The sequence below is a fragment of the Schistocerca americana genome, chromosome 10 (assembly GCF_021461395.2).
Source record: "Schistocerca americana isolate TAMUIC-IGC-003095 chromosome 10, iqSchAmer2.1, whole genome shotgun sequence".
Lineage (NCBI taxonomy): Eukaryota > Metazoa > Arthropoda > Insecta > Orthoptera > Acrididae > Schistocerca > Schistocerca americana.
The window spans coordinates 190,101,803-190,116,018 of record NC_060128.1 but is presented as its reverse complement, the minus strand read 5'-3'; the positions used below and the strand labels follow the sequence as shown (position 1 = coordinate 190,116,018).

The 14,216-nt window shown below is 46.8% G+C and overlaps 1 protein-coding gene across 1 annotated transcript in view; it reads right to left on the bottom strand.

Moving 5' to 3' along the window:
* The window catches only part of LOC124552670 (tenascin-X-like), a 126,279-nt gene that overhangs the window by 32,456 nt on the left and 79,607 nt on the right, over positions 1 to 14,216 (bottom strand). The window contains exon 2 of the mRNA XM_047126994.1: positions 11,342 to 11,591. Coding sequence (XP_046982950.1) covers positions 11,342 to 11,589 — 248 coding nt within the window. The 5' untranslated portion in view covers positions 11,590 to 11,591. The remainder of the gene's footprint in view (positions 1 to 11,341; positions 11,592 to 14,216) is intronic.

The window sequence follows — 14,216 nt, the reverse complement described above, 5'->3', positions numbered from 1 at the left end:
TCTGTGTCGGACGAGATTCGGGCTCGGCACAGGTACTGAAACACAACATACCACTTCGTGAAACACTTTCAAGAGTGTCGAAATCGTTTTGACAAGCAACAGCATGAAGCTTAAGATATCCGAAAATAAAGCTTCGTTTCTAGGTGACTGTCCTATTCCGAAATGGCGTAACATTTGCTTTATAAACATTAACCAAACAATAAAACAACGCGTACTATTCACATTCAAAATAATAAATATGTGAAAATCATTCAGTTAAACTACACTTTTTTTTATAACATGCGTTTCTCTGTTCAAGTACAGTAATCATATTAAGAAACGCAAGTAAGCCTAGAACATTTTGAATAAAAAAAAGGCGTAGAGTGACAGTTATTATACATATACATAAATTTAATGTAGGTATAATTGCAAGCAATCTGTTTGACATATCACTGATAGTGTAATGGTGAACGGGAAGGCCTGGGAAGCATGGTGAATTTATAGTAACGGTTCGAAACACCTTGAAAGACAAAATTTTTCTGTTATATTTTGTTATTTATTCGAATTATTTGGCATTATTTGTGAGTCTATAGTCACTGTGCCTATTACCCACAATGATTCCCTTTGTGTGCATGGGAATTAGCAGGATGGGTATATTCCCATACTAGCTGAATGTGGGAATCCCAGTAGCATATCCGTTGTTTCTGCAGTTCGCTCCCACCTCCAGTTTCGTTCGTGGTGGTTCTTCTGTCTTCAGCTATGGCTGTCCTCAGCCAATTGAAAAGTATGAAAGTCACACGACACGGAAGCAGCGCATTTGCTGCAGGAAATACGAAACTGCCAAGACGCCTAAGTGATAGTTTAATACTTTCTGCGATATGATTAGCGCTCTCGCACCTCAATTGTGTTTATATGGACATACCTATACAGTAGACATTCAAGATGATAAAAAACAGCGTATCGAAACATTACATTGTACTGTTTCATTTGTTTCGAAACAGTTAGGTGTTTCAGTTTGCCCATCTCTAGAAACGAAGACTGCTCTGTGCGCATTCGCGCCAAAACGGTTACAAGTAAGTCAAAGATTATTGCAGTCTCACAGAAATGAATACACACAAGAACCGTATCACTGTAATATATCGATACATCGGAGTACCTATACATTAATAAAACCAAATGTGAATATTGTCACAGAAATATGTCTGTTACTTCGCAGAAAAGTAGTACGATATTACTGGTATCGAGAACTGGGGTTGGAGTGCCGTAGTGGTCACGTAAATAAAGAACCATTACAACTGCCATCCATAAAAATACCACCTTTGTCTGGGAATATGGCGTACATGAATGGTTGCAGATGGTCTCCATCTCCAGTCAGTGATCTGTTCATTTCACGCAAACGCACCCCACACCATTATGGAGTCAGCACGGGCTTGCACAGTGCCTTGTTGGGTCCATAGCTTCCCGGGGGTCTGCGCCACACACTAACCCTACCATCAGCTCTCACCAAATGAAAGTGGGACTCATCTGACCAGGCCAGAGTTTTCCAGTCGTTTAGGGTCTAACCGATACGGTCACGAATCCAGGAGAGGCGCTGCAGGGGATGTCGTGCTGTCGTGCCCTCGCGTCGGTCTTCTGCTGCCATTGCCCATAACGCCAAATTTCGCCGCACTGTCCTGACTGATACGTTCGTCGTTCGTCCCACGTTGAGTTCTGTGGTTATTTCACGCAGTGTTGCTTGTCTGTTAGCACTTACAACAGTACACAAAGTCCGCTCGTCTCGGTCGTTAAGTGAAGACTGTCGGCCACTGCGTTGTCCGTGGTGAGAGATAATGCCTAGGATTTACTATTTACTATTCTCGCCACTCTTGACACTGTGGATCTTCTCGCAATACCGAATTCCCTCACAAGCTGGAATGTCCCGTGCAGTCCGCATTCAAAGTCTTAATTCCCGCCGTGTGGCCATCGTTACGCTGGAAACCTTTCCTCTGGGTACAAATGGCAGCTCCACCCTTTTACACCTTGTGTGTGGATACTACCACGATTTGTTTGTGCAAACCGCTATCCCGTGGGTTGTGTCTCCCCAGTGTCGGAAACGCTAGAAAGAGATTAAGTATAACGAAATTAGTTCATCGGTGGCTGAATGGAGCCAGCAATGAAACGCCTGTACATGCGTTCATACAGGGTGACAACTATTGAACAGTGCGAAATAAAACCGTCGTAAGTTCTGAACGGCTTGCTTTAGGACGTTCAAAGGGGTCGGTTGGCCGCAGAGCATGGTGGGAATTACTATGCGCATTATGGTTTGGTTTAGCGACGAAGTCTACTTTCATTTGGATGGGTTCGTCAATAAGCAAATTTGGTGCATTTGGGAAACAGAGCCGGCCGAAGTGGCCGTGCGGTTAAAGGCGCTGCAGTCTGGAACCGCAAGACCGCTACGGTCGCAGGTTCGAATCCTGCCTCGGGCATGGATGTTTGTGATGTCCTTAGGTTAGTTAGGTTTAACTAGTTCTAAGTTCTAGGGGACTAATGTCCTCAGCAGTTGAGTCCCATAGTGCTCAGAGCCATTTGACCATTGGGAAACAGAAAATCGGTATTTTGCGATCGAGAAGTAACTACTCCCTCAACAGGTGACTGTGTGGTGTGCAGTGTCCGGTAACGGAATAGTCGGTGCCATATTAGTTGATGGCACGTGACTACCGAACGGTACGTGAAGGTTTTGGAAGATGATTCATCTCCGTTATCCAAAGCGACCCTGATTTCGACAATGTGTGGTTCATGCAAGACGGAGCTCGACCCCATCAAAGCAGGAGAGTGATGTCCTGCAGGAGCACTTTGGGGACCGCATTCTGGCTCTCGGGTACCCAGAGGCCACTGGTACGGGCCTCGATTGGCCGCCATACTCACCGGATCTGAACACGGGCGACTGTTTTTTGTCGGGGTTGTATTAGAGACAAGGTGCACAGCAATAACTCCAAAACCACTGATGAGCTGAAAACAGCCATTCAGTACGTCATCGGCAGCATCGATATTCCGACACTTTAGTGGGTCATGCAGAATTTCACTACTGGTCTGCGCCACATCACCGCCAATGATGGCAGGCAGATGGAACATGTCGTAACCTACATCCGAATACCTGTCGTGACGTTTAGATGTTGAATAAAGCGTGTGCACGCCGTAGTTTGTAACTAATTTACGTTTTTTCATATAGTTCAATAACTGTGACCCTGTACATACATATATGTATACAAATTTAAGATTTTTTTGACACTTTATTTGCTTTCCTATCGTTTGCTGTTGTCGAAATGTCCTGAATTTATAGTAGTTTATGCGAAGGAAGCCCATTTGACTGTTAAAGATCACACCAGTTCAAGTTGTTATGCGTGAAGCAGCTAAGCCCCGAAAGGGGGAACTGAACACTTGTGCTGCTAAGTCAATGCAATCAAAAGGTATGGCCATTTGTGTCACATATTAAAATATGATACTCAAACTCACTCATAAAAACCTACAGATAAGTTCCCGTTGACATAGAAATTTGTCAGGCAGCAAGCTTTCGCCATAAAAGTAAGGAAAAAATCCCAAACAGTTAATTTGTCATATTTCATTTGTTTACACCCCAGGGTCATCTGCTGCCACAGATTTATTTCCTGAGCAGTCTGTATCCATGGTGTTATCCATGGTGTCTGAGGGTCCCGCGAGATCTAGGTCCTCAGCGGACGCCAGAATCTCCACCTCATCCTCAGAAGCAAAGCTTGTAGGTAGCGGTGGTGTGGGTGCCACCGCAAGTCCCTTCGTCTTGGGGGTCTTCTTTTTGGATTTCTCTCGCTGCTCCGTGGGTTTCTCTGGCTGGGTGGGTTTTGTCTGATTCAGTCTCTGGGACTGAAGATGATCGTAAAGCCCCACGACCAGCTACTTTTGGGCACTTCAGCCACTGATGGGAGTCATCTTTCCCACTAGCAGAAACCTGGGGAGGGAGTGACGCAAGGAACCCCTTCCTAGCGAGAGGTGCCGAAGACGACTTACGCTTCTCCGGCTGGTGTCCCCGATAGTTGGGGGGAGGGGGTAGTGCTCCTGAGGTAGGTGGTGTGGGAGAAACAGGCCCCTACCATCAAGTGGGCAGGTGTAGTCTTCCGGCTCAGAGAACCAACTGTAATTCGTGGAACGGATGGGGCTACAACTGTTGAAGTAGCGGCGGTGTAAGACGAAGTCATAGCCACAGGATGTAGATGCTCAAATTTCTTCTTAGCCTCAGTGTAGGTCAGTCGGTTCAGAGTCTTGTATTCCTTTTGCACTATAAAATCCTGCAGTCTGGCGAGCAAAGGGAATGATGCTCCCCACAGTTGACACAGATGGGAGGCGGGGCACATGGAGTATTGGGATGTGATGGACGTCCACAACATCGACATGTGGCGCTCGAAGTGTGGGAAGAAATACGGTCTAACTTCGAGCACTTAAAGCACCGCATATATGGCTTTACATAACAGCTATAGACTATCACCTTGACCTTCTCGCGCAATGTGTCACCCTCGAAGGCCAAGATGAACGCACCAGTGGCAACCAGATTATCCCTCAGACCCCGATGGACGCGCCAGACAAAATGAATGTCACGTCGCTCTAAGTTGGCGCGCAGCTCGTCGTCAGACTGCAAAAGAAGGTCCCTGTGGAATATAATACCCTGGACCACATTTAAGTTCTAGAGCGTGGCGGTAACAGAAACACCCCCTGGCTTGTCACAAGTGAGTAATGCCCGTGTCTGGGTAGAGGATGCTGTTTTTTTCAAGACTGACCCTGACCGCATTTTGGACAAGACGTCCGTCCACCTCTCCAAAATTTTCCTCTAAGTGGTCTACAAAAAACTGAGTCTTCATCAAAACAAAGGCCACCAGGCAGGATGGCAATCGTCAGGAGTGCAGATGCCCCAGGGTGACAGGCATCTACTCCTTGGCATACATGGGGAGTTAAGGGTGCAGGCATCAGCAGAGCGATCCCTGTGTGGTCAGGGGGCTACAACCAACAGGGCACATGGCAGCCCCACCACAACGGACTGGCTACTGTGTTAGATATCAAGTGCAAACAAGTCCATGGTCATCGTCAGCGCAGAAAGCGACACTGCATAGTGCATGGTGGAAAACGCACCGAGGAAGGTGTCTTCGCACAAGAGTTGGAGAATGAGCGGGACTGAAATGCGACGACGAGAAAGTAGGCTACAGATCTCAAGGCACAATGGACACGATGCACCATGAAGGCACCCTTCCCCAATTGGCTCGCTCTTCGGAAAAATTTTGAAGAATGGAGGTCAAACCTTACAGGGGACCATCACACAAAGGCCAAAACGTGTGGGACTCCTTTTAGTTGCCTCTTACGACAGGCAGGAATACCTCGGGCCTATTCTTACCCCCGGACCCACGGGAGAGGGGGGAGGGGGGGACTGGAACTCACGCTGGTGAATCTGATACGGTATTTGTCCATTTGCCATCCTTAGTTTGGTTATGAAAATTTGGACGAAATTCGCTTGCGTAGTTTACAGGGCGTCTTGTTTTCGCTCCGCTAAAACCAGTACGGTGCTATAAATAATTAGTCCTTCCCCCCTCATCGGTTCAGTAAGCCACCGCCCCCCCCCCCTCTCCCTCCAACTGAGCGAGTGCATAGTATTCTGCATGGAGTATTAGTTACGAACTAGCTGTGTGCAAGGTGAATGCCACGATTACTCACAGTCGACCAAAAGCGCATCCGGCACAACATTTCAACACAACGTCTGGCGATGTTTAATCGCAATCCGCAAGACTTTTTGCGCCCATTTGTAACTGCTGATAAAATCTGGATCCATCAGGTACACAGCAGACTCAGAACGGCAGTCAAAACAATGGACGAAGACTGCTGAAAGTGCGCCGAACAAGGCAGAGACCGTATTGTGAGACGGTAAGGTGATGCCCACTCGCCGGCCGATGTGGCCGAGCGGTTCTAGGCGCTTCAGTCTGGAACCGCGAGACCGCTACGGTCGCAGGTTCGAATCCTGCCTCGGTCATGGATGTGTGTGATGTCCTTAGGTTAGTTAGGTTTAAGTAGTTCTAAGTTCTAGGGGACTGATGACCTCAGATGTTAAGTCCCATAGTGCTCGGAGCCATTTGAACCACTGTTTTGATGGCCACTGTTTTTTGGGATTCCAAGAAGTAATCTTTATAGTTTACTTGAGAGAAAGCAGAACAGTAACTGGACCCTATTATAATGCATTGTTGGATCGTTTGAAACTTGCGCTGGCTGAAGAGAGTCCAACGTTGCCAAGCAAAAAAAGTATTCTTTCAGCAGGGTAATGCACCATTCCCCATATCAATAATGAAAGTGCCAAAAGTGTATAAATTTGGTTTTGAACTGGCTCCTCGTCCACTCTATCCAACACATTTAGTGCCAAGTGACTTTTCCCTGTTCCATAACTTGAAACTTTGGCTTGTTGCGAAGAAATTTTCGTCATATGAGGAAGTGATTGTGCACTCAATGAGTATTTTGGCAGACGCTATTTTTCCGATGGGATGGAAAGGCTGGAGATCGCTGGACCAAGTGTCCATCCCTCAGAGGAGAATATGTAGAGAAGTAATGTGACTCGCATTTGGGAGGACGACACTTCATAGCCGCACCAGGCCATCCAGATTTACCTTTTCCGTGGAGGGGGGATTGGACTGCTGCTTCGTTCAGAGCGTGCTAAAGTGCCAGGGACAACAAACGCGACGGCACCTCGCGGTCAGCACTCACCAGAGGACGTTATCTCAGCTGAATACGACAGCACACCATTAGCGGCGCTGTCTGCGTGTTGACCGTCGCCGTAGCCGCTCCAGTGGCCCGCCCCCACTAATGCCTCGTGGGAAGTGAGCCGAGCGCCGAATTTTCCTGCCACCAGGGCGACCGATAACGCCGATGATGTGTGGCCAGAGAGGAAGGCATGATGTAGCGTGATGAATTTTCTACATCTTAGCGACGATGTCTGGACTCATAAGCGAAAATCGTTCTGGTATCTGACGGTGGAATACGTATACTGGTGCTGTTGCTGCTCACATAATACACTACTGGCCATTAAAATTGCTACACCAAGAAGAAATGCAGATGATAAACAGGTATTCATTGTACAAATATATTATACTAGAACTGACATGTGATTACATTTTCACGCAATTTGGGTGCATAGATCCTGAGAAATTAGTACCCAGAACAACCACCTCTGGCCGTAATAACGGCCTTGATACGCCTGGGCATTGAGTCAAACAGAGCTTGGATGGCGTGTACAGGTACAGCTGCCCATGCAGCCTCAACACGATACCACAGTTCATCATGAGTAGTGACTGGCGTATTGCTCGGCCACCATTGACCAGACGTTTTCAATTGGTGAGAGATCTGGAGAATGTGCTGGTCAGGGCAGCAGTCGAACATTTTCTGTATCCAGAAAGGCCCGTACAGGACCTGCAACATACGGTCGTGCATTATCCTGCTGAAATGTAGGGTTTCGCAGGGATCGAATGAATGGTAGAGCCACGGGTCGTAACACATCTGAAATGTAACGTACACTGTTCAAAGTGCCGTCAATGCGAACAAGAGGTGACCGAGACGTGTAACCAATGGCACCCAACACCATCACGCCGGGTGATACGCCAGTATGGCGATGAATACACGCTTGCAATGTGCGTTCACATGAGCACTTGTTCATCTCTCGTACTGCGAAAACATCCTTTCTATTGAACGAGTGCCAATAGCAGTTAAGGTATCCATTTTAGAGTCCATAGTTACTGGACTTACTTTCTTGTTCTGGTCCGTATTACCTCATCCCAAAATATGTAAGCTTAAGAGTTTGAAGTAGAAGAGATGCGTTTTACAGTATCGAAGATGGTCAGGTGTTCATACCTGGCTCTGAAAGCTAGTTACCCTAAAATCTTAGCAACAACAGTAATGATACCTGTTTTCTACTGTCAGAGATATCAGTAAGATTTTCGCTAATAACTTTCGACTCAGTCTATTCTGGAGTCCCTTACTTCAAACTGATACGTTTGGCCTTCTCCATAAACCCTCAACTGTTGGCACATCATCATACAATCACCGGCACAATGTTTTCATCTGCCAGGAAGTTTGACATTACACTGTATTTAGAAGGCAGTAAACAGGGTCTTTTTAGTTTATACTTTCTACCTTGTTTTCTTTATCAATGCGAAATAACATCGAAAATTATTTTCCCAGTTAAATACTTCTGCCGCTTCACTGCTGAAACTACTTTCATTAAAACAGTTCATGTATTTACATTCTTATTCATGCATAATGGGAGAGAGTGTTTCTTTGTGCAGGGACCGTAAAATGTACATACCTTTTTGCTTTCCGATACTTTATCAATCTTGTGGGAGAACACTTGTAGGAATAAATACCAGTCTGTGGTGCAAGGTACGCAGTGTGTCATAAAAACAAAGAAAACAACAAGATTACAAAGACACAAAAGCACAAAATCTATTACCAAAATAGAAGTGAGCCCTGCGACAGTATGTTACTACTGCGGTGTTCGTACACAACGCCACAGTCTAACGTTTCTACAACATACTCCAGATTTCAACACTCCGCACCCGGCACACTCAGTTAATCACTGACGTCACTGACACACTAGCAACGTGGTTGGCTGCGGATTTACAACCAAGTAAACGGCGGACACTCGCAATGAGTAGTCTGTTTCCACAAAAAAAGTCGCTGGTTTAAAACAGCTTCACACAAGTAAACGAAATTAAACACAGGCATGGACCAGACTCAAAGACTCGTTTGGAAAGGATCGGTAACACCAGTATCTCTCTGTATAACTGAACACATCAGTCTGCTAAAGTACTGGAAGCATCAATGTGTCTACACGTACATCTCAATTCAAACGCCTTCAGAACAGACCACGAAAGACACAACGGTGCCGACCGACCGCCGTGTCATCCTCGGACAATAGGCGTCACCGGGTAGGGACATGGAGCAGCATGTGGTCAGCACACCGTTCTCCCAGCCGTTGTCAGTTTACCCGATCGGAGTCGCTACTTGTCAATCAAGTAGCTCTTCGATTGGCCTCCCAAGTTATGAGTGCACACCACTCGTCAACAGCATTCGACAGACAAGGACGGTCCAAGCAAGAGCTAGTCCAGCTCGACAGCGCCTAACTTCGATGATCTGACGGAAATCGATGTTACCGTTGCGGAAAGGCCGTTGGCATGTATGGAGTAGGCGAGGAGTCGCTCCCTAGTTTTAAATATCCATACGTTTTGTGATAGTTGATGTTTATTAACGAACGTCGTCGTGTTATGTTGCAAGATCCCCGAGAAAACCTCGATCGTCCGTAGCATTTTCTAACGTTGGACGACGAGATGGCAGGAAACTTTACTTTACAAGAGCGCACCCAGGTCACTTCTTGGTTTGAAGTGTGGGGATGTGCAGCCCTCGTTCAGCAATGGCGGCAAGGTGTTGGTAGTCCTCATGCCACGCTTAATGCTAAAACCGTTAGGAATTGTCACACCAAGCTAATGACAACTGTGTCTGTAAACCATGTTGACGACGACCTTCAGTGTTGTGATCTCCAGAAAATGTAGCAGCAGACGCATCTTCAACGTACAGTCCTGCTAAATCAACACGCAATGCAAAAAAATGGCTCTGAGCACTATGGGACTGGACTTCTGAGGTCGTCAGTCCCCTAGAACTTAGAACTACTTCAACCTAACTAACCTAAGGACATCACACACATCCATACCCGAGGCAGGATTCGAACCTGCGACCGTAGCGGTCGCGCGGTTCCAGACTGTAGTGCACGCCATGCAGCAGGGACATGGTGTGTGTTGTGTTAAAGAAGGACCTCATCTTGGAACCCCATTATATTCAGGAGTTATCGTGAGAGCACTGAGACAGGCAGATGGTCCGTAGCTCGTGGTCCCGCGCCCGGGTTCGATTCCCGGCAGGGTCAGGGATTTTCTCTGCCTCGAGATGACTGGGTGTTGTGTGATGTCCTTAGGTTAGTTAGGTTTAAGTAGTTCTAAGTTCTAGGGGACTGATGACCATAGATGTTAAGTCCCATAGTGCTCAGAGCCATTTGAACTACTTTGAACAGGCAGATGGATTGTGAGGAAATTACGTTGTCATGGCATAATGATTGACTGGATTTGTTCAAGAACATTATTTAGAGTGAGGAAGTGGTGTTCCACCATGGGGGATTCGTGAATCGATACAACTGCCATTACTGTGCAGGAACAAATGCAAGAATGACAAAATCACGAAGTCGACCAAAACTGACAGTCGGGTGCAATGTGACTGTGGATCGTCTCACTGGTCCATTCATATTGAAAGAGACAATGAGAAGTGATTGGAATCGTCAGATGCTGAAGGAATATGTGTGACCACTAGTATCACAGTGGGACAGTGTTGCGAATATTCTTTTTCAGCGTGACGGAGCAGCATCTCATTTTGCCTGCATTGCTTGTGACGGCTGGACAAGCACTTCCCAGGACGTTGGTTGGGATGGTGAGGACCCGGTGCACAACCTCTTGAGAAGTCCCGACCTCACGCTTTGTGACTTATGTGGTTGGGCCAAAGAAGAGGTGTGTTAAACAAAGCCACACACTCTGAATGAATTAGAGTAAAGGGTCACAGCTGTCCTTGAAAATGGACCTATGACTTTCCTGCAGATATCAATTGATGACATTCCTATACAGTTACAACGTTTGGTTGACAATGGAGGAGTATATATGGAGTACATATATTCTCACAGTCCTGAAAACAGATAACAGGTTTCATGTGCAGATATTCATTAATTAAAAAACTTAGACATTTTAAACTAGGGAGCGACTTCTCATCCACCCTCTACACATTCTGCCAATCTTCTTTTAAGGCAAAGCCGTAGCGGGCCGGGCCGGCAGTGCCAGAGCGGACAGCCTGGCAAAGCCATAGCCAGTGGGCCAGCAAAGCTATAGTTGCCAGGCTGGCAAAGCCAGAGCCGGTGGGCCAGCAAGTCCAAAGAGGACATTCTGCAAAAGGTGGCTGACTGGCAAATCCACAACCAGTGGTCTGGCAAAGCCAGAAAGGACGACACGGGAAAGGTGGCCGGGCTGGCAAAGTCAGAGAGGCTGGCCTCGCAGTGGCAGTGGGTCCAGAGTGACAAGTCCAGAGGGAACAACCTGGCAAAGGTGGCTGCACTGGGAGAGTGGCCCACCTGGCAAAACCAGAGTGACGGCCTAGCTGCTGCAGTCAAGAGGACAATATGGCAAAAGTAGCTGCGATGGCAAAGCCAGAGCGGCCTGTCTGGCAAATTCAGAGTCAGGTCCTGACCTGGCCAGCATGGGTGAGTACTGACAGACATAAAGCCACGGGCTGGTGTACTCACAGGACTTTGGTGACGCCGCAGACGCCGGGCTCCCTGAGGAACGCGGCGCCGTCGGTGTATCTGGCGAGGTGCTCCCTGCTGCCCGGCGGGGCGGCGGGGTCCGTGGCGTTGCGGACGGCGGTGGCGTTGGCCGGCTTGCCCTTGAACCAGCCCTTGACGGTGTTCACCACCCCGGCCTCGGCCACCCCAACGTCTCCCGCCAGCAGCGCCGCGGCCGCCACCAACAGCACCAGCCCCAAACGGAACATCGCTGCAAAACGAAAAGGTGGGCAACGATGCAATGAAGGCGAAATAAAAGGTTCAACTGCTGAGACTATTCTATATTGCAACGGAGTGGAAAAACTAGTACACCGTTACTAATTACACAGACTCTGAAAACACTGATGTGCCAAAACACTATCATTAGCTCATTAATAGCGTACAGGTCCACCCCTGTAACTCAATAGAGCAGCGATTCTGCGAAGCACGGATTCGCAAGTCGTTGCTCGGTTTCAGGACATATATGGTACCACATGTCTATCGACAGGCAATTCACGTAAATTATGTACAGTGGTTTGTTGGCGCTGAGCTGGCACCCAATAGCGTTCCAAGTGTATTCCACTGGGTACAATTCAGGGGAACATGGTGGCCAACACGTGAACGCGAGTTGACTGACATGTTCCACAAACCACTGTAGCACGATTATGGCCTTGTTACACGGACAGATGTCCTGATGGAAGATGCTGTTGCCTCTGGGGAAGACACTGGGGATCAATGGAAGCATGTGGTCCACAAAATGAAGTTTTACTTGAAGAAAGTCATCTATTTTTAAACATAAAAATAATTCAAAATCTTTTTTGCCTGTGAAAATTGTAGTAAGACATGTATGAACTGTTAATTCAGATGAAAGAGAATCTTAAGTCTGTGGCTGAAATGAATTGGAGGTACGAAATGTCATATGTTTTATATAAAACAAAATGTGATCGAGGAGCGTGGCTCCTGTCAGCAAACGGTATCTATTTTTCTAATAATTTCCGTGTATGCAGCCGGATCCCGTCGACATTCTTTGAATAGGTTTCGACATGATGTTCTTGGATTTACACTACTCATTACTCTTATTATACGCTTCTGTACTCTAAAAAATTTTTCTGTTTGTGGAGTCACCTCAAAATATATGATATAATGGAGTGAAAATAAGCAAATTATGCCAGTTTTTTTATATTTATATCTCCTATGTCTGACATCATTCGCATTGCAAACACAGACTTGTTTAGGCGCTTTAGCAGTTCGTTAGTATGTTGCTCCCAACTGAATTTATTATCAAGTTGTAATCCCAAGAATTTTACGCTCTCAACTTCTATTTCCATGTCATCATATTTTATACGCACATCAGAAGGAAATCTCTTGGAAGTTATGAACTGCATATAGTGAGTCTTTTCAAAGTTTAATGACAGCGAATTGGCTATGAAGCACTTAGTAATGTCAGTAAAAATTTGATTGCCACCCTTTCTAAATTTACATTTGATTTACTATTTATTGTAATGAGCGGTACCGTGCAGTAAGGTGGCGTCAGGCTTCCGCAATGCACGGACATTACGTTTAAAAACAAGGTTCTGTAGCCAGACTTGTGGTGAATAATACGCTGTTTTGGAATCCTGAATAAAACCACTTACTGAGCGCCCCTCATAGGATACTAACAACCACTTACCTGCTCTTTCCAGCATGTAAACTCTCCTAGCCTTCTTAATGGATTTGTTAACTATGACGCCATAATCGCTAATCCTCCTCTGTATACAGATATCGATAAGGTCAGTGCTCTTTGTAGCTACATGCCTTGTCGAAAACATATTACGGAAAAAGCTTTTACAACTTCTTCACAAGACTATTTGCTCATACCACCTACTGTGAACCCTGGAAGTACCACTGTATGCTCTGTAGGTTAAGGCCTCTTCCAACTAATATTGCATGATGAGGGTGTTTCCGCACTACTCAGCGTAGACCTCGATTTTACAACCGACACGGTGGCATATGAAACACTGGATTACTTACTCGAGTTCACCTAGGCCGCTTGTCCGCATCCAGATAACTTCGCAGTCAGACTCAGTTTTCTCCTCGATAGACATTTCTGTCGACTGCACATCTACACCCGCACTCCCCAAGTCACCTTACGCCGTTTGGTGGAGGGTACTTTGTGACCACTGTCACTTCCCCGTTTTGCTGTTCCAGTCCAGTAAATCAGACGGTGGACCACAATGCCTCTCTTACAGCGTCTGCTAATGCAGTTGGCTGAGCATTTGCGCGACCCATTCGCGCTTACCAAATGAACCTGTAACGAAACGCTCTGCTCTTCTTGGCATATTCCGTATGTCGCCGATCAGTCCTATCCGGTACGGATCTACAGACTGACGAGCAACATTAAGGCACTGATCCAACGAACGTTCTGTAAGCTGCCTTCTTTGTGGATGGACTACATTTCCTGAGGAGTACACGAGTGGGCCTTCGGCTACGAAAGCCCATATCGATGTTATTTCGTAGAATGGTTCGCACGCTGACACTTGTTGATGGCCCAGCATCGAAATCTGCAGCAATTTGCGGAAGGACTGCACTTCTGTCACGTTGAACGACTCTCTTCAGTCATCGTTGGTCCCGTTCTTGCAGGATCTCTTTCCGGCCACAGCGTTGTCGCACATTTGATGTTTTACCGGGTACAGTCGTGAAATGGTCGTAAAGAGAAATCCCCACTTTATCACCACCTCGGGGATGCTCTGTCCCATTGCTAGTGCGCCGACCGTAACCCACGTTCAAACTCACTTAAATCTCGATAACGTGCCATTGTTGCAGCAGACTGCAACTGCTCCAGACACTTGTTGTCTTATATAGGCGTTGTTGTCCGCAA